Source organism: Rhincodon typus, chromosome 19 (assembly GCF_021869965.1).
Source record: "Rhincodon typus isolate 14 chromosome 19, sRhiTyp1.1, whole genome shotgun sequence".
Classification (NCBI taxonomy): domain Eukaryota; kingdom Metazoa; phylum Chordata; class Chondrichthyes; order Orectolobiformes; family Rhincodontidae; genus Rhincodon; species Rhincodon typus.
The window spans coordinates 976,285-997,970 of NC_063350.1; the positions used below are offsets into that span (position 1 = coordinate 976,285).

The 21,686-nt window shown below is 43.9% G+C and overlaps 2 protein-coding genes across 2 annotated transcripts in view; both read left to right on the plus strand.

Moving 5' to 3' along the window:
- Positions 1 to 21,686, plus strand: part of osgn1 (oxidative stress induced growth inhibitor 1) — a 194,437-nt gene that overhangs the window by 60,108 nt on the left and 112,643 nt on the right. The window lies entirely within an intron of this gene.
- eif6 (eukaryotic translation initiation factor 6) overlaps positions 1,260 to 21,686 on the plus strand; it is a 44,591-nt gene continuing 24,164 nt past the window's right edge. The window contains exons 1-2 of the mRNA XM_048608124.1: positions 1,260 to 1,349; positions 12,671 to 12,846. Of these exons, the coding sequence (XP_048464081.1) occupies positions 1,340 to 1,349; positions 12,671 to 12,846 (186 nt within the window). The 5' untranslated portion in view covers positions 1,260 to 1,339. The remainder of the gene's footprint in view (positions 1,350 to 12,670; positions 12,847 to 21,686) is intronic.

Genomic DNA, 21,686 nt, shown 5'->3' on the forward strand with positions numbered 1-21,686 from the left:
ATGTCTGTCCGATGTAGTGTTTGTCACAGTCTCTGCAGGGAATCTTGTATGTGACATTGGTCCTGTGGATTGGTCCGGTGGGTAATGGGTCTTTGGTTCGGGTGAGTAGTTGGCGTAGGTTTGATGTAGGTTTGTGTGCTACTCTGATGCCCAGTGGCCGTAGGAGTCTTGTGGCCAGTTCAGATGTGTTCCTGCTGTAAGGTAGCGTGATGAGTGTGCCGGGGCGTGTCGTATCTTCCTGGTGTCGTTCGTGTAATAGGCATCTTCTGACCCAGTTTTTTGGGTATCCAATGTCTTTGAATACCTGGAAGAGGTACTCTTCTTCTTGCCGTAGCTCTGTGCTGCTGCAGTGTGTTATCCCCCAGAGCAGAGCCTATCCCCATTTAAAAAAGTTGGCTATGCCTCTATTCTTTCTGCCAAAGTGCATAACCTCTTACTTTCCCACACTATTCCATCTGTCATTTCTTTGCCTGCTCTCCAAGCCTGGCCAAGTCCTTTTACAGCCTCCCTGCTTCCTCAATATTACCTGTATCTTTGCTTATCTTTGTGTTACCTGCAAACTTAGCAACAATTCCCTCCATCCTTCGTCTACAAGACTCCTACGACCACTGGGCATCAGAGTAGCACACAAACTCACATCAACCCTACGCCAACTACTCACCCGAACCAAAGACCCACTACCCACTATGGACAGGACCAATGTCATATACAAGATTCCCTGCAGAGACTGTGACAAACACTACATTGGACAAACAGGAAGGAAATTAACAACAAGGGTACACGAACATCAATTGGCTACAAAAAGTCACAGCCGATACTCACTATCTCCATCCACATGGATAAGGAGAACCACCAATTCGACTGGGACAACACCAAGATCTTGAGACAAGCAAAGCAGAGAATTCCTGGAAGCCTGGCACTCCACGAAGAAAGCCATCAACAAACACATAGAGCTTAACCCCATCTACACTCCATTACGAAGGAAAACCGCAAGTGAGGTAATCCAGCTCAACGGACACCAGAGTTTAAATAACAGGTGGGAAAACACAACAGCGCTTCATCAGGGGCTGCACTGATGATGTTACCCAGGATGGTAACGAAACGTCTGCGGAACGACGAACCAGCTCGATGAGCCAACCAACCTGAACGTCCACAACCCGATCTACAAATCTACACAAAACCCTTTTCTAGTCTCTGTTTGCATGAAAACTGTGTGAATCAAACTGGTGAGAGCTTGCTGCTAACAAACTGTTTTTCTTTCAGAGTTTTTGAAGGCGAGTTATCTGAGACTATTCCTGTGGTCCATGCTTCCATTGCGGGATGCAGAATAATTGGAAGAATGTGTGTCGGTAAGCTTTTTTTTAAAATATGCAAAAGTTTGGTTTTCGCTAAGTATTACAAATCAAATGGTTCATTCATCCTAAATGGTCTAAATTTTATTAATGTTGCACACAACCTCCTGCCATCATACTGTATCTCACCCTGTCAGTGCACCCTTCTCTTCATTGTTGACTGTCTTGGATTTATGCACCTGACTTCTGGGCTTCCCCACAAGTGATCAAGTCTCCAAACTATTGAATCCTTTCATCTTTGCACATCTTTATCAGGTGCCTCTTCAGATTCTTTGACCTTGTTGGAAGCAGAGATGAGAAATGATTTCAAAAGGAAATTACATTTATATTTGAGAGAAGTGAACCTGTAGGAGTGTGGGGATTATGCTGGGAAATATGTTGACTAGATTGTTGTATACAGCCAGCATGGACTTGATGGGCTGAATAGTCTCCATCTGTAGGTTAATGGCTCTGCAAAGAAATGAATCCCTGTGCAATATAGTGAAATGCCATTGTCTGAGAGAAACATTAATTTTCTTTTTTATCTCATTCTGCCCAACACTGACTTGTCAATGTCACCCCTCATGGGGATAGCACTCTGGAAATCAAGCCCCAGAGTCATCACAAAAGTTAAGCGTTTATCAAAGTATACAGAGACTCCAATTTACCTGTTAGTTAGACCCAGGCTAGTGAAAACATGGGTCACATTTCTGTACTTAACGAGAACTACTGTTTTCCATACAATGAGATACAGTATGATGGCAGGAGGATTATGTGCAGCATTAGTACAACTTTAACCATAAGAAAGCAAATGAATTGTCAGCTACCAGTTAAAACCTTAGCCCTCTTCTAAACCCTCTCCCTCTACAATCACATACAGTATGGCACAGGCATGGAAAAATTGGTGCTATGGGTGGAAGAGGGGAAAAAATGTGGGAAGCAATTCAATGGCCTCAGATTACAGGGTTCACTGCAATGCTCCTGTTGCTTGTCAGGATTTTATGTTCTTGAATCTCTGTTGTCCACATTCTTTTCACTTCTTCACACGAGTTTCAGGCAATTGGTCCATCAATCACACAGTTTCCTCTTTACTTCTAAACTCCATCGAGTACAGACCCAGAGCCCTCAACCGCTCCTGATATGACAAGCCTTTCATCTCCAGGATCATTCTTGTAAATCCCCTCTGGACCCCCGCAACCCTCCAATGTCAGCACACCTTTTCCTCAGATATGGAGCCCAAAGCAGCTCTCAATATTCCAAATGTGGTCTGACCAGAGCCTTATACAGCCTCAGTGATACATCTTTGCTCTTATTTCTTGCCCTCTTGAAATGAATGCTAACAAAGCATTTCCCTTCCTAACTACCAATTGAGCCTGCATGCTAACCTCAAGGGAACTCTGAACGAGGATTGCCAAATCCCTTTGTGTGTCAGATTTCCACAGCCTGTCCCCATTTAGAAAGTTGGCTATGCCTCTATTCGTCCTGCCAAAGTGCATAACCTCTTACTTTCCCACACTAATCCATCTGTCATTTCTTTGCCCACTCTCCAAGCCTGTCCAAGTCCTTTACAGCCACCCTGCTTCCTCAATATTACCTGTATCTTTGCTTATCTTTGTGTTATCTGCAAACTTAGCAACAATTCCCTCTGTCCTTCGTTCAGATCGTTAATGTATATCGTGAGCAGTTGTGGTTCCAACACTGCCCTCTACGGAACTCCACTAATCGCTGGCTGCCATTTCAGAAACCTTCCCCTTTATCCCTAGTCTCTGCTTTCTGCCAGTCAGCCAATCCTCTACCCATGCCAGTACCTTGCTTCTAACACCAAAGGCTCTTATCTTAATTAGCAGCCTTCTGTGCGGCACCTTGTCAGAGGTCTTCTGGAAATCCAAATCGATCACTTTAACTGACTCTCCTTTGTCTAACTTGCTTGTTACCTCAAAGAATTCGAACAGATTTGTCAGGCATCACCTCTCCTTAATGAAGCCATGCTAACTCCATCCTATTTTACCATGCACTCCACAATCTCACCCTAAATAATGGACTCTAAAATCTTACCAATGACAGGGGTCAGGCTAACTGGCCTATAGTTTCCCGTCTTCTGCCTTCCTTCCTAGATAGGGATGTTAAATTAGCCATTTTCCTGTCCTCTGAGACTTTCCCTGACGCCAGAGTATTTGGAAGTGCATGGTAATATAGCGCTGAGTCAGCACAGCTTCGTCAAGGGGAGGTCATCCCTGACAACAGTTATTCCTGAAAGGTCACCACAATGTCTCCACAATCTCCTCTGCTATCTCCTTCAAAACTCTGGGGTGGAATCCGTCTGGTCCTTTCAGGTTCCCCTGCACCTCCTCCTGAATAATGGCCACTGCACTCACCTCTGCTCCTGATTCTCTTGAAATTCAGATTAATTTATGTGGTGGTGCTGATGCCTCCGTGCTGTGCACTTGATTCCCCCACAGTGATCTGAGTTCCTCATCTATTTTTCTCATCTGGCGAGATTTTTATTGTCAGAAGTTGTCATTGCCTGATTGTCCTCACTAACATTCTTTTCACCAGTCACTGGTTAATTTGGTTACCCACCTGATGGCTGCCTATACTCCTGACAGTAATTCACTGTGATGCACTGGAATAAGTTTTACTGTTTTGTTTTGAACGTGGATAAACTCTGCTTGCATTTAATAATTTTGTAGAAACATAGATGGTGCAGAGAGTATGCCTCTCAGGCCAGGTGCAGTTAGTGCTGTGCTATATAATAAGCCTGGTGATTACTGTGAAGCATTCTACCCTAGGAAAGGTATTAGAAATCATCCTGTTGGTTACAGCTATGATCTGATATCATAGCTCTGTGATCATTATTATTCCATTTTGTGCTGTTTGGGTTGCAAGCTTGCCTGATACTGGTGACACTCTGCACTTGCATTTCGAACTTGCTTAAGGGGATGGAAAGAAGGGTTTTCAGTGCCTTTTATAAATCCAGGATGTCCCAGAATTTCCTACAGCTAGTGAAGTGTTTCTGAAGCATGGTAAATATCATAATGGAGGAAGCACAGCTGCCCATTTGAATACAGCTGACTTCCTGTGCTGACTCTGAGGCCCACTCAAATGATGTCTGCATTTCCAGTCGCTTTCCTATTGCTCACCGTTGAGTTTGTTAATTGCCCTCCTACAATGTGCAGTAAACACTGGCCTAGCTAGTGTCGCCCACATCTTGTGAATGAATAAAATAAATGTAGTGAGATAAAATTGGGTATTTAATTGTATCAACTTTAAATTTACATGAGAATATCTCGTTTCACTCAATGTCTTGCATTTTAAAAGTGACATTTCTGCTCTTACTGAAAAATGTAATGGGTTTTACCAGTATGATCAAGAAAAAGGGTTTCATATTGCCTGCACTACACACTGACTCGAATTGAATTGTTTGAATTGATTTTTTTTTTTAAAAAGTCACTGTGGAACTTGGAATTCTTCAAAACTTAACCTTTTAAAATACCTGCCTTTGCAATCTTTCGTATCTGCGTGTGAGATCTCTCTAGTAATGCTGTTTTGTCAGTTCGTTCTGAATCTATAATCTGCCAATGAAATTCTTTAATCCTTAAACAACTCTGGTTCTGTACAACCTACTTGATATGCTGTTAATGGTTGGGAGGTAGCTCACACAGAGCAGAATCATAATATACCTACCAGGCTGGATGGTCAGTTTCTGTACTGTGATAATATAAATCCTTTCTTTTAAATCACTTCAGGTAGTTTGTATCTCAACTGAGACCTTTTTAGGTTTAAAGGATCAAATCAATGACAGTTCATTGATTGAGGGGGAGCAGAGTGTTGACGTGAGTCTGCATAGGTTCAGATCGATAGTTGAATGCGCCGGCAGACATGAAGGCCTCTTGCTAGACAGAGTAATTATTCACATGATGAGGATGTTGTGTGTTTCTGCACTATCTGTCCTTTACAGTCTCTCCAATATGACCCCTGGATAGTGAATGCCAGTTCTTCCCAGCCAGAATCTTGAAGAATGTTGTCCTTCAGAAACGCTAACAATTCAATAATGTATTTGGTAATTTGGGGGTGGAAAATTGCAGGTTCAAATAACCTCTCAACAAAGGTCTGAAATCGGATCCAGTTATTCCTGCCAGGCAGGCTGTGGAATTGAGGTCACCTTCTACAGGGTTTGATCCCACATGAAGCAGCTGCTTAGTCTGTATTTTATCTTCAATAATAGATGGGTAACCTCTAATTTGAACCTGCCTGTCTGCCTGAAGGCTGATAATACAGCACACACTGCCAATGAATTAAGAATTTGTTTTCCTGTGATAGTGGGGAAATTATCTTTCTTTAATGGTTTTTTTTATACCATGTAGTTGAAGGTACTAGGTGTACAACCTCACCTTTCCCCATATCCTTACAGTTTTTCCCCTTTTACATGAATATTTAGTTCTCTTTAGTCCCTATGCTTTCAAAATTGACGGTTTTTTTCCCCTCTAAAGCCAAACTTTCACTAATGCCCTGCCAGGATCTGGTGCTAAGGTTGTATTCCCATCTCTGTGGCAATTTTTTTTTTCTTTATTCATTCATGGAATGAGGGCATCGCTGACATTTATTGCTCATCCAAAATTGCCCAGAGGGCAGTTGAGTCAACCACATTGCTGTGGGTCAGGAGTCACATGTAGGCCAGACCAGGTAAGGATGGCCGTTTCCTTCCCTAAAGGACATTAGTGAACCAGATGGGTTTTTCCGACAGTCGACAATGGATTCATGGTCATCATTACATTCTTTATTCCAGATATTTACTGAATTCAAATTCCACCATCTGCCATGGTGGGATTCGAACCTGGGTCCCCAGAGCGTTATCTGGGTCTCTGGATTAACAGTCCAGCGATAATACCATTAGGCTATATTCTTGGATTACTGTACACTCTGTGGCTGTATCTAGCCAGGCTTGCTGTTGTGTAATTTATTCCTGCTGACTACAGCACTATGATCAGGAGCTGATGGAAGTGACAGCCATGAATATTTTATCAGTTCTGTTTATAAGGCTCAGTGGCTGACTTGGAAGGTATGTTGTGAGGCTGCATATGAATTCTCCTCCAAGCTGTGATCAGAATTGGATTCTTGCTTTCTCTTTTCAACACGTCACTTTAATAAAGATTATTATCTCGTGTGTGCTGATTTTTTATTTCGATGCTTATCCAGGGTGAGGGGTTTGACTTTTCTATCCTCATGCTCCTAAACAGGACAACTGGCATTATTAGTATTCTAACTGCTTGCTCTGGTGATGCTAAGCAGTCTGCCTCCCCCATTTGTACTTCAGTTTCATGAGCTGGCCTACAGTGGCACCCTACACCCATTAGCCTAGGTATTACATCATATCTGGGCTGCTGATCTTAACTTTGATGGCTCTCTAGGCTTTCTCCGAATGCTTAAAACAGCACTAGCTAGTGTCATAGAGCATGGCAATAGACCCTTCAATCCAACTCATTCTTGTCAACCAGGTATCCCAAACTAAATTAGTCCCATTTGCCTACTTTGGACCATAATCCACATATCTGTCCTAATGTCTTTTAAATGCTGTAATTGTATCCACCTCTATCACTTCCTCTTAGAGTTCATTCGGTATACATCCTACCCTCTGTGTGAAGAAGTTGTCCCTCAGGTCCCTTTTGAAATCTTTCCCCTCTCACCTTAAACCTATGTTGCTGCTTCAAGGGAATTCCCTGTTCCTGGCAGTACTTTATGTTGAACATCATTTAAGCATTACCTGGGAAGAAGTAAATCCTCACTGACATACCTGGTGTGGAGAGGTCTTGAGGATGGCATTGATGGAACTGGTCGCTGCATACTCCTTGTGAAAACTGATGCTGTCTGTTTAGTTTGGCAAACTCTGCCTTGAACAACAACAAAATTCTATATTTTCATAATCTGTATCACCTGACACATCAATTCCTTCACATCAATCTGTCATTAACAAATTTGGGTTATAAGAAACTGTGCTAAGTATTACTGATGCATTTGGGATCTACATAGACAGGTGGCTGATGTTGAATCCTTTGGGCACGTGATGGCATTGTGGTGTCGTCACTGGTATTATCACTAGACTATTAATCCAGAAACCCAGCTAATGTTCTGGGGACCTGGGTTTGAATACCACCACCCCAGATGGTGGAATTTGAATTCAATAGAAAAAAGTCTGGAGTTACAAATCTACTGATCACCATGAAATTATTGCCGATTAATGAACCAGATGGGATATTCCAACAGTGTTGTTCAGGGAAGGAAGATCTGCCACCCTCACCTGGTCTGGCCTACATGTGACTCTAGACCCACAGCAATGTGATTGACTCTCAGTTGCCCTCTGAAATGGCCTAGCAAACCATTCGGTTGTACCAATCCCTACAAATTTTCAAAGAAATGAAACTGGACAGATCACCTGGCATCAACCATGGCACCGGAAAAGACAACAGCAGAAACCGTCCTAATGACCCTACACAGTCCTCCTCACTAACATCTGGGGCCTAGTGCCAGAATTGGGAGAGCTGTCTCACAGACTAGTCAAACAACAGCCTGATATAGTTAAGCTCACAAAATCATACCTTACAAACAATGTCCCAGACGCCATCCATGGATATGTCCGGTCCCACAGGACAGACCCAGCAGAGGTGGCGGCACAGCGATATACAGTCGGGAGGGAGTTGCTCTAGGAGTCCTCAATGTTGACTCCGGTCCCCATGAAGTTCAGGATAAACATGGACAAGAAGACCTCCTGCTGATTACTACATGCCGACCTCCCTCAGCTGATCAATCAGTGCTCCATGTTGAACAACACTTGAAAGAGGATGGTAAGATCACAGAATGTACTCTGGTTGGGGGATTTCAGTGTCCACCACCAAGAGTGGCTCGCAGGTCGGGTCCAAAAGGACATAGCTGCTAGACTGGGTCTGCAGCAGGTGGTGAGGGAACCAATAAGAGGGAAAAACATACTTGACCTCATCCTTACCAATCTGCCAGCTGCAGTTGCATTTGTCCATGACAGTATCGGTAAGAGTGACCATCGGACAGTCCTTTTGGAGATGAAGTCTCGCCTTCAAGTTGAGAATAACTTTCATCGTGTTGTGTGGCACTATCACCTTGCTAAATGAGACAGACTTCGCACAGATCCAGCAACTCCAGAATGGGCATCCATGAAGCACTGGGCCATTAACAGCAGCAGAATTGTACTCCAGCACAATCTGTAACTCATGGCCTGGATTACCCCCACTCAACCATTACCATCAAACCAGGGGATCAACCCTGGTTCAATGGAGAGTGCAGGAGGGTATGCCAGGAGTAGCACCAGGCATACCTGAAGATGAGGTATCAACCTGGTGAAGCCACCAAACAGGATGATTCGCATGCCAAACAACAAAAGCAGCAAGTGATAGAGAGAACTAAGGGATCCCACAACTAACAGATCAGATCTAAGCTCTGCGGTCCTGCCACATCCAGTTGCGAATGGTGGTGGACAATTAAACAACTCACTGGAGGAGGAGGCTCCACAATATCCCCATCCTCAATAATGGGAGAGCCCAGCACATCAGTGCAAAAGATAAGGCTGAAGCTTTCACAGCAATCTTCAGCCTGAAGTGCTGAGTGGATGATCCATCTCGACCTCCTGCAGCGGTCCCCAGCATTACAGATACCAGTCTTCAGCCAATTCGATTCACTCCTCATGATATCAAGAAACGGTTGGAGACACTGGATACTGCAAAGTCAATGGGCCCTGACAACATTCCAGCAATAGTACTGAAGACTTGTGCTCTAGAACTTGCTTCTCCCCTAGCCAAGCTGTTCCAGTACAATTACAACACTGGTATCTATCTGGCAATGTGAAAAATTGCCCAGGTATGTCCTGTAACTAAAAAGCAGGATAAATCCAACATGGCCAATTACCGCCCCATTAGCCTACTGTCAATATTTAGTGAAATGATGAAAGGTGTCATCAACAGTGCTGTCAGGCAGCACCTGCTCAGTGATGCCTAGTTTTGGTTCCGCCAGGGCCGCTCAGCTCCTGACCTCTTTACAGCCTTGGTTCAAACATGCACAAAAGAGCTAAATTCCAGAGGTGATGTGAGAGTGACAGCCCTTGATATCAAGACTGCATTCGATCAAGTGTAGCATCAAGGAGCCATAGTAAAACTGGAATCAACGGGTATCAGGGGATAAACTCTCTGATGGTTGGAGCCATACCTGGCACAGAGGAAGATGGTCGTGGTTGTTGGAGGTTAATCATCTCAGCTCCAGGACATCTCTGCAGGCGTTCCTCAGGGTATTGTCCTCGGCCCAACCATCTTCAGCTGATTCATCAAGAACCTTCCCTCCATCATAAGGTCAGATAATTGCACAATGTTCAGCACCATTCGCGACTCCTCAGATACTGAAGCAGTCCATGCTCAAATGCAACAAGATCCGGATAATATCCGGGCTTGGGCTGACAAGTGACAAGTAGCATTCGTGCCACACAAATGCCAGGCTATGACCATCACCGATAAGAGACAATCTAACCACCGCCCCTTGAAATTCAATGGTGTTACCATCGCTAAATCCCCCACTATCAACATCCTGGGGTTATCATTGATCAGAAACTCAACTGGACTCACCACATAAACACAGCGGCTGCAAGAGTAAGTAAGAAGCTGGGAATGCTGAGGCGAGTAACACACCTGCTGACCCCCCCAAAGCCTGTCAATCATCCAGAAGGTACAAGTCTGGAGTGTGATGGAATACTTCCCACTTGCCTGGATGGGTGCAGCTCCAACAACACTCAAGAAAGGTGACACCATCCAGGACAAAGCAGCCCGCTTGATTGGCACTACATCCATAAACATCCACTCCCCACCGATGCTCAGTAGCAGCAGTGTGTACTATCTACGAGATGCACTACAGGAATTCACCAAAGATCCTTGGACAGCACTTTCCAAACCTACGATCACTTCTATCTAGAAGGACAAGGGCAGCAGGTATATGGGAACATCACCTCCTGCAAGTTCCCCTCCAAGCCACTCACTATCCTGTCTTGGAAATATATCGCTGTTTCTTCACTGTCGCTGGGTCAAAATCCTGCAGTTCCTCCCCTAATGCCATTGTGGGTCAACCCACAGCAGGTGGACTGCAGCAGTTCAAGAAGGCAGCTCACCACCACCTTCTCAAGGGCAACTAGGGATGGGCAAGAAATACTGGCCAGCCAGCGACACCCATGTCCCACAAATAAATAGAAACTGATGCTCTAAGGAACTGGGTTCAAATCTTACCATGGCAGCCAGTGGAATTTAAATCTGATTAAAGATATATCTGGAATAGTAAGCTTGTCACTGTAATGGTGAGCATGAAGTTATCATTATATTTTATTTAAAACCCTTCTGGTTCACTCGTCCTTCAGAGAGGAAATCATAGAATCCCTCCAGCGTGGGAGCAGGCCTTTCAGCCCATCGAGTCCTCACTGATTCCCCCCCACCCAGACCCACCCCCTACCCTAGGCACTATGGGCAATTTAGCATTGTCAGTCCACCTAACCTGCACATCTTTGGAAGGAAACCAGCACAGACCTTGGGAGAATGTGTAAACCCCACACAGACAGTCGCCCAAGACTGGAATTGAACCCGGGTCCCTGGCGCTGAGAGGTAGCAGTGCTAACCACTGAGCCACCCTAATCTGCTGTCCTTACCTAATCTGGCCTCAGTGTGACCCCAGACCCACAGCACTGGTTGATTCTAAAATAAAAACAGAAAATGCTGGAGAAACCTGCAGATCTGACAGCATCTGTGGAGAGAGACAGAATTAATGTTTCCAGTCCAATAACAACTCCTCTTCTGAAGTTTGGGCTGAAAACATTAAATGTTTCTCTCTCTAGGGATGCTGCCAAAACTGCTGAGTTTCTTTGTTTGCTGTTTTTATTTCAGATTTCTGGCATCTGTTGAATTTTGCTTTTATCGGAGTAGTTGATTCTTGACTGCTGTGTGAGATGGCCAAGCAATCGTCCCTGTTCAAGGTCAGTTAAGGATGGGTACCAAATGCTGGCCTTGCTACCAACACCCATGTCTCCATCAAAGAGTAAAGGAATTTCCAAGGCTAGGAAGAGAATCATTACTTGGGGATGATGGCCAAGTTTGCTGGAGTGGACTGGGGAGGGATTTCAACCATTTTTTCTGAAGAACAATGGCAGAGTCATAGAGATGTACAACATGGAAACAAACCCTTCAGTCCAACTCGTCCATGCCGACCAGATATCATAAACTAATCTAGTCCCTTTTGCCAGCATTTGGCCAAAATCCCTCTAAACCCTTCCTACTCATCTGCCCATCCAGATAACTTTTAACTGTTGTAGTTGTACCAGCCTCCTCCACTTTCTGTGGCAGCTCATTCTGTACACATACTACCCTCTGTATGAAAAAGTTGCCCTTAGATTCCTTTTAGATCTTTCCCCTCTCACCTTAAACCTGTGCCCTTCAGTTTTAAAAGACTTTGGCTAATCACCCTATCCATGCCCCTCATGATTTTATAAACCTCTAAAAGGTCACGCCTCAGCCTCTGATACTCCGGGGAAAATAGACCCAGCCTATTCAGCCTCCCCCTACAGCTCAAACCCTTCAACCCCAACCCTTCAACCCCAGCAACATCCTTCTTAATCTTTTCTGCATTCTTTCAAGTTTACAATATTTTTCCTGTAGCTGGGAGACCAGAAATGAATGTAGTGTTCGAAAAGTAGCCTAACCAATACCCTTGAAATAGTTTGTGACTCGGATATTATGCCCCAGTGAGCAAGAAAGATCCTAGAAAGGAGATAAACTAGCCATGGTTAAGCGAGGAAGTGAAGGATAGAGTCAAATTGAAAGAAAAAAATTACAGCATGGTAAAGATTAGTCGTAAATCAGAAGATTGGGAAAGTTTTAAAAGCCAACAAAAGATGAGGGAGAATATAAACTGTGGGTAAACTAGCAAGTAATTTAAAATGGATAGTAAAAGCTCCTTTAAGTATGTACAAAGGAAAAGAAAGGCCAAAGAGAACACCGACCCTTTGGAAAATGTGGCTGAGGAAATAATGGCAGAGGAGTTGAATCAATATTTTGCATCAGTCTTCATGGTAGAAGACCCTAATAGCATTCCAAAATTACTAAATAATCAAGGGGCCCAAGTGGAAAAGAAAATGAACACAATAACTATAAACTGGTGAAGCTGTTAAACAGTAACATCAAACCTGATTTGTGTTGTCGGCCACACCATGAGAAATCATGCTTGGTTGAACCTATTCAGAGTAAATGGTGCACTTTCGGTCTTGGTCTAATTGGTGGATTTGTCTTCTCTAGGTAATCGACATGGGTTATTGGTCCCTAACAACACAACAGATCAGGAGTTACAGCATATCCGCAATTGTTTGCCAGACTCTGTGGCCATCCAGAGAGTTGAGGAACGTCTTTCTGCACTTGGAAATGTTATTGCCTGCAATGACTACGTGGCCCTGGTGCACCCGGACCTGGACAGAGTATGTGTGCTGCACCTCAGCTTTATAGGGGTTTTTTATTGAAAAGTGCAATGAAGAATGCCTCAGTTTATGGAGTATTCAGATGAGCTTTCTGTGTTAATGTTTCATTCCAAGATATCCCTTCTGACAGTATCAATTGGATTACATACTCAGGTCCTGAAGTGAGACTGGAAACCACAACCACCACCTCCTGAGGTGAGAACAATTCCAACTGGCCCATTCCCTAAGGCCTGAACTGGAATCTGCAGAACCTCATGCCCCCTACATAGCTATTCCCTGCTTGCACTCCAGAACCACCACAACTGTAGCATGTACCTTTTTTTTCTACTAGGTGCACAATGATAGTTTCTCAGTAAACCTGTAGTTTGCCCAGGGGTGGCCATTGCCTCTCCCCCTTTGTCCTGAGCAAGCCCATCGGCAAACGCGCCTTCATTAATGTTTTGTTTTTAAACCATTAGAGCTGTTTACATGTAATTGCTGTCAGTCCTTTCAGGGTGCTGTTGGTTATTTAAATGAAATATCCTTTCCCTGCCTCACCTTGTTCCCTTTATTCAGTTGTTCATGATGTGAACCTTGCTTTCTGGGCCAACATTTATTGCTAATTGCTGTGGAGAAGTTGAGAATGAGCTGTCAGTTTGAACCACTGCAGATCCTTTGGAGAAGGTAGATTCGTAACGTTATGGAGGGAGTTCCAAGATTTTGACCCAGCGACACTGAAGGAATGGCAGTATATTTCCAAGTCAGGATGGTGACTGGCTTGGAGGGGAACTTGGAGGTGGTTGTATTCCCATGTATCTTCTGCCATTGTCCTTCTAGATAGAAGTGGTCATGTGTTTGAAATGTGCAATCTAAGGATCTTAGAATTTTTGCTGTTTTGTTTTGTAGATGGTACACAATGCTGCCACTGAATTTTGGTGGTGGATAGAGTAGAAGCTTATGGATGTGGTGCCAATCAAGTGGACTTCTTTGTCCTGGATCATGTCAAGCTTCTTGAGTTGCACCCATCTAGGCAAGTGGGAAAATGTTCCATCACAGTCCTGACTTGTGCTTTGTGGCTGGTGTGGATAGGCTGTGGGGAGTCAGGAGGGGAGTTATTTGCTCCAGGGTTCCTAGCGTCTAACCTGCTCATATTGCCACAAAATTTATACAGCTAGCGCAGTTCAGCTTTTGGTTAATGGCAAACCCCCACCCACCCCTGGATGTTGATTGTGAAAGATTCAGTGATGATGACACTGTTGAATGTCAAGGGACGATGGTTAGATTCTGTCTTGTTGCCAGTTGTCTTTACCTAGCACTTGTATGGCTTGAATTGACAGCAATAGGGTTTCCCTAACCTGGATATTGTCCAGGTCTTGCTGCATTTGGATATGAATTGCTTTGGTATCATCTAATATGGTCTGAAGAATGTTTAATGTTTAAAGGGAAGCAGATCTAGGACTGAGGTCAGTAGGAACTTCTTCACCCAAAGGGTTGTGAATCTGTGGAATTCCCTGCCCAGTGAAGCAGTTGAAGCTATCTCACTGAATGTTTTTAAGGCAAGGCTAGATAAATTTTTGAACAGTAAAGGAGTTAAGGGTTATGGTGAGCGGGCAGGTAAGTGGAGCTGAGTCTGAAAAAGATCAGCCATGATCTTATTAAATGGCGGGACAGGCTCGAGGGGCCAGATGGCCTACTCCTGCTCCTAGTTCTTATGTTCTTATGTAGGTGATAGATATATGAATTGAGTTAATTGGATTTGAAATGTTGTATAAATATGGGCAGCTAGTCATCAGTAAGGTGTGTGTTTTATGGAGCGGGGCTAATTCTGTAATAAAACTCGTGTATATTTTAATACTGGTTAAATAATTATCTTTTGGAATATAACCTGTTTCAGTATCTGAGGAGTTGCGATTGGTGATGATCATTGTGCACCCCAACTTCTGATCTTATGATGGAGGCCAGGCCATTGAAGATGGTTGGGTCAAGGAATTCTTGCAGAGATGGTGTGGAGCTGAGCAGTCAACAACCAACATCCTGCTCGTAGCTGAAGCTCTGGTTTTGTGTGGGAGTTCCAACCATGCTGTGTGGTCTGACTTCCCAATTGGGCTGATTTTCTCATTTGCCAAATGGACTAAATTGAGTTGCAATTCCTGCCCTTATGCTGATGTAGTCTTGAAGGAGAGCGTTTTGAAGTGTGATAAATCTCATGTTCTCAATGGAAAGAGTAGGCTTTGATATCCATGACAATACAATGTTAATTTTGTTTGGGGAGATAATTCATGCGGCCTAAATCTTGCGGGAGCTGCTGTTCAAGCATAGTGCAGGTCCATGACCATTAATTCTCACAAGAAGGTGTAAGTCACAAGAAAATAAAGTTGTCATGAGAAAGCAGATAAAATTGGAGTACAAACTTATTAAACTGGTAGGAGTTACAGATTCTTGTATTGCAGGCAAAGCTAATGTGTTTCCAACTTCTAACTGTATTACATAAGTCTCAATCAAGTTGAAAGAGGAGGGTTACTAGAGTAACTAATTAATTAAATAAACTTTGGCCATGGCAGTATGAGTGATGTCTTGCTAATAAAGCATGTGACAGCTGCTGGTCATGAAGGTGCTCCTGGGGAAACACATTGGTAGTAAGTGTTTGCAGCTTGAGAACTTTTGGGTCTGAACCTGAGGAGCTGGCATCTGAGCTACAGACGTTCAGCCACCAGAGAAGAGAGAGCTACATGGACACTTGGCTTCGGGAGACATCTACTATCAGTTAATTCGGTCTTGGCCTGTGATCAAGGACCAGTGTCTTTGACTGTGGGAGAGACAGCTGTTGGGGATCCAATGGGCAGCCAAATAGGAGCCTTGGTCCCTGCAGTTGCCAGTTAGGAGGCTATTGCCAGCTGTGCGGTCAAGAGTGAGACTTTCGGGGCAATGAGTAAACTGGCTATGGCACCTTGGTACAGGGAGCCAATCGAGTGGGGGAAGGAAATAGGAACACAATCGTGATCTAAGGTATAATTAGGGGAATCAATATTGTTCTCTGCAGCTGTGAGAGTATGTCCTGAAGGTGATGTTCCCTGCCAGGGTTATAGATATCTGTTCAGGGTTTGAGAGGAACTTGGAGTGGGAGGAAATGGTTAAAAAGGCAAAATGAATGGCTCTTTACTTAAATGGTGGCACGGTGGCTCAGTGGTTAGCACTGCTGCCTCACAGCTCCAGGGACCCAGGTTCAATTTCAGCCTTGGGCAACTGTTAGTGTGGAGTTTGCACATTCTCCCCATGTCTGCATGGGTTTCCTCCGGGTGCTCTGGTTTCCTCCCACAGTCCAAAGACGTGCAGGCTAGGTGGATTCACCATGCTAAATTGCCCGTAGTGTTCAGGGATGTGTAGATTAGGTGGGTTATAGGGGGATGGGTCTTGGTGGGATGCTTTGAGGGTCGGTGTGGACTTGTTGGGCCAAAGGGCCTGTTTCCACACTGTAGGGATTCTATGATCTGGTTGGGGAAAAAAATGAATTAACAGTGCATGTAGAGGTTAATGAGAATGATTATACAGCCATAATGGAGACATGATTACAAGATGATCAGAGCTGGGAACTAATTTAGTCAAGGATATGTGACTTTTCAAAAGGAAAGGCAGCTCGGGAAGTCTGGTTGCGTAGCTTTGTTACTGAAGTAGGATTAGTACAATAACAAGAAATGATCTCGGATTGGAAGATGTGGAATTCATGTGGGCAGAGATGAGAATTAAAAAGGGGAAGAAGACAGTGGTGAAGTAATTACAGGCTCCCTAGCAGTTGCTGTACTGAAGGACAGAGAATAAATCAGGATATTATGAGGGCATTTAAAAATGCAGCATATTAATCATGGATATGACTCTATTCATAGAAATTGGGAAAATCAAATTGGCAGAGGTAGCCGTAAGGAAGAATTCATTGAGTATATTTGGGGCAGTTTCCTAGAATGATTTAAGGAAGAGATCCCCAGGAAACAGTGACCGTAACATGGTAGAATTCGGTTTGAGAGAAACGTGGGTAAATGGGAATAAAAACTAATGATGAACCAGAGGATTGGGAAAGCTTTTAAAAATAAAACAACACGGTGACCCACAAAATAGAGGAAGAAAATAGACTTTGGTGAACTAGCAAGTGATATTAAAAAGGATATTCTTTAACTAGAGCTTCTCTAAATATATAAAAAGGATGAGATAGGAGACAGAGAATGAAACTGGGGAACGATAAAACGGCAAAGGTATTGAATAAGTATTTTGCATTATTCTTCACAGTAGAAGACACTTGTACCATTCCAAAAATACTGAATAATCAAGGGACAACAGTGGGGAGTAACTAATTAAAATAACTATCATAAGAGGAAAAAGGGCAGGAAGCTAAAGGCCAGAAAGTCCTCTGGGCCTGATGGGTTGCATCCTATGATAACAAATTAAGTACCAAGGAGACAGTAGATGCACTGATAGCGATTTTCCAAAAAGCTGATAAAGGCCCAGAGGATTGGAAAACTGCCAATGTAACACCCTTGTTCAAAAAAGGAAGGAAGAGCAATTTAATAGCCAGTTAGTTGGCTTAGCATCTCATTGTAAAAACGTTAATCTATTATAAAAGATGTAATAGCAGAACATTTGGGAATAATTTGTTTACAATGATTTGGAGTCGGGGAATAAGTGAGGTGTGTCAAAATTTGCAGATGACACTAAGGTGAGTGGTAGAGCAAAGTGTGCAGAAGACACTGAAAGTCTGCAGAGGGATCTCAATAGTCTAAGTGAGTGGGCAAAGGTCTGGCAGATGGAGTACAATGTTGATAAGTGTGAGGTCATCCATTTTGGTAGGAATAACAGCAAAATGGACTATGTTTTAAGTGGTAAAAAATTGCAGCACGCTGCTGTGCAGAGGGACTTCGGTGTCCTTGTGCATGAATCGCTAAAAGTAGGATTGCAGGTGCAGCAGGTAATTAAAAAGGCAAATTTAATTTTGTCTGCCATTGCTAGAGGGATGGAGTTTAAAAACAGGGAGGCTATGCTGCAGCTGTATAGGGTCCTGGTGAGGCCACACCTGGAGTGCTGTGTGCAGTTTTGGTCTCCTTACTTGAGAAGAGTTATACTAGCACTGGAGGGGGTGCAGAGGAGATTCACTGGGTTGATTCCAGAGTTGAGAGGGTTGGATTATGAGGAGAGACTGAGTAGACTGGGATTATACTCATTAGAATCCAGAAGAATGAGAGGAGATCTTGTAGAAACATATAAGATTACGAATGGAATAGATAAGGTGGAGGCAGGGAGGTTGTTTCCGCTCGCAGGTGAAACTAGGACTAGAGGGCATCGCCTCAAAATGAAGGGAAGCAGATGCAGGACTGAGGTCAGGAGGAACTTCTTCACCCAAAGGGTTGTGAATCTGTGGAATTCCCTGCCCAGTGAAGCGGTTGAAGCTATCTCACTGAATGTTTTTAAGGCAAGGCTAGATAAATTTTTGAACAGTAAAGGAATTGAGGGCTATGGTAAGTGGGCGGGTAAGTGGAGCTGAGTCTGAAAAAGATCAGCCGTGATCTTATTAAATGGCGGGGCAGGCTTGAGGGGCTGGATGGCCTACTCCTGCTCCTAGTTCTTATGTTCTTATGAATACTTAATATGATTAAGCAGAATCAGCATGGCTTCATGAAGGGAAAAATCATGCCTAACAAATTGGCTAGAATTCGAGGCGGTGACGAGCATGATAGATAAAGGGGAAGTAGTGGGTGTAATATATTTGGATTTCCAAAAGGCATTCAATAAGGCACTGCACGTAAGGCTCCTTAATCAGTTAAGAGCTTGTGATGTTGGTGAAGGGACGTTTTCAGGCTGACAATAAGACTCTTGAGGGACTTGACAGATTAGGTGCGGGAAGGTTGTTTCCCTGTGTGAGAGAGTCTAGCTGGGAGTGTAAAGGGTTGCACATTTAAGACATGGATGTAGAGGAATTTCTCAGAGGATAGTACATCTGTAGAATTCTTTACCACAGAAGCCTGTTGAGGCTGGGCCATTTAACATATACAAGGCTGAGAGATTTTTATTTAGTAAGAGATCAAAGGGCAGGAAAGTGGAGTTGCGGATTATCAAATCAGCCATGATCTCATTGAATGCTGGAGTAGACTCATTGGGCCAAGTAAAGGAAAAATTGAGTTGTTGCCTACCAAGAGGCAAACAAATCCAGAAAAATATCCAGTCTGCATGTAGGTGTGCTACAAAGTAGAGACTTCACTGTTAAACTATCTCATAAGAAAATCTAAGGAAGACATGGGAACCCAACCACAACCAGGAAGTTCCCCTCCAAACCACTCAGCATCCTGACTTGGAAATATGTTGCTGTTCCTTCACTGCCTCTGGGTCAAAATCCTGGAATCCCTCCCTAATAGCGTTGTGGATCAAACTACTGCACATGGACTGCAGCGGTTCAAGAAGGCAGCTCACCACCATCTTCTCAAGCAGTTATAGATGGGTAACATTAGCTAACCAGTGTTGCCCACTTTCTGTGGAAGTGGTTTTAGAAAGCAAATGGATTTTGGAGTAGATTTGTAGTTCGGGTTGTGGGTGTTGAGGTTGGTTGGCTCGCCAAGCTGGTTTCTTGTTTCGCAGACGTTTCGTTACCATGCTGGGTAACATCCTCAGTGCAGCCTCCGATGAAGCGTCGGTATGTTCTCCCGCCTGGTTTTTAAACTCTGGGGTCAGTTGAGATGGATTGCCTCACTTCTGGTTTTCCTTCGTGGTGGAATGTATATGGGGTTGAGTTCAATATGTTTATTAATAGCATGCTTCGTAAAGTGCCAGGCTTCTGGGAACAAGAGTACATGAACACCAACTGGCTACAAAAAGACACGACCAGTACTCACTCATCACAATCCACATGGACAAGGAGAACCACCATTTCGACTGGGACAACACCAATATCCTGGGACAAGCAAAGCAGAGACAGGCACGAGAATTCCTAGAAGCCTGGCACTCCACGAAGCATGCTATTAATAAACATATTGAACTCGACACCATATACGTTCCACTACGAAGGAAAACCGGAAGTGAGGCGATCCATCTCAACTGACCCCAGAGTTTAAAAACCAGGCGGGAGAACACACCAACGCTACATCGGAGGCTGCACTGAGGAAGTTACCCAGCATGGTAACGAACCGTCTGCGAAACAAGAAACCAGCTCGGCGAGCAAACCAACCTCAAAACCCTAATGGACTTGACTGAAGTGGGGGTGTTAAAAGAACAGGTAATAGAAAATAAAAGTAGGAGAAGGACAATTGACCCCATAAATCTGCTCCACCATTCAACCAGATCATGGCTGATCTACCTTAGTGTCATTTTCCTGTACTATCCCCGTTATCCCTAAGATGTCTTTAACATTTAGAAGTGTATTGATCTAAGCCTTGAATACACTCAGTGTTTGAGCTTCTCCTGCCTCTGTGACAGAGAGGTCCAAATATTCACTATCTAGTGAGTAAATGCAATCCTCCTGATCTAAGAGGCCTGTTTCATATTCTGAGACCCTGTCCCCTAGTTTTAGACCCCCACAGCTAGGGAAACCTCCTTCCTGCACCCACTTGGTCAATCTCCTGTCAGAAATGGGATTGTTAATGGGTCACAAGCAAATTGATAATGGTACATGGTAGGCAGGCGTATGAAGACTGGGACGCTTCATAGTCAATGGGATCAGAGATTAGTGGGAATTTGTAATTAATTTAACCAAGGCAGGATTAGAAGCTGGGATGAATGGGTACTGGAGATGATGGTTTAAGGTAGTCAGCTCCCATCAAGAGAAAGGACTTCCTATACTTAACTGTAACACAGTTCTTCCTGACTATATCAAAGTGTGCTGATTCACAGTATCAAGACCAAATTGAAATATCTTTAAATTGCTCTGTAATTTGAATGCCGATGGAAATGTTGCTTTTTCATTGCTTGCGTCTCCGTGTTTGCTTTATCTCCCGAGAGCTGTCCTCTTTACTGGAAGTAGAATGAAGCAAGCAGTTGTTAATATCCCTGTTCTCCGCTCATCTAAAAACCTATTGGCAATGCCTGTAGCAAATGTTAGCTGAAACTCCAGTGTAGCTCATGAAACTAAGAATTACTGAGATCTTGTATCAATGAGTTCAAGATCAACTGGAATTGTATGTTAGTTACACACCAGTGCATGTTCAAGTGATTGTGATTTTTGTAAATGATTTGGATGTAGGAGTGGAAGGGTGGATTAGTAAGTTCACGGACGACACGACGGTGGGGTCAAGTTGTGGACAGTGCGGAGGGCTGTTCTAGGTTTCAAAGGGACATTGATAGCATCCAGAGCTGGGCTGAGAAGTGGCAGATGGAGTTTAACCCTGAAAAGCGTGAGGTGATTCATTTTGGAAGGACAAAGTTGAAAGCAGAATACAGGGTTAACGGAACGATTCTTGGCAGTGTGGAGGAGCAGAGGGATCTCGGGGTTCATGTCCACAGTTCCCTGAAAGCTGCCACCCAGGTGGATAGAGTTGTTAAGAAGGCGTATGGTGTGTTAGCTTTCATTAATAGAGGGATTTGAGTTCAAGGGCCGTGAAGTTATGCTCCAGCTATACAAAAGCCTGGTTCGGCCACATCTGGAGTATTGTGTCCAGTTCTGGTCGCCTCATTACAGGAAAGATGTGGAAGCGTTGGAAAAGGTGCAGAGGAGATTTACCAGGATGTTGCCTGGAATGGAGGGAAGGTCTTACGAGGAAAGGTTGAGAGAGCTAGGGCTTTTCTCTTTAGAACGACAAAGGATGAGAGGTGACTTGATAGAGGTGTACAAAATGATCAGAGGTATAGATAGAGTAGACAGCCAGAGACTTTTTCCTAGGGTGGAGGTAGCT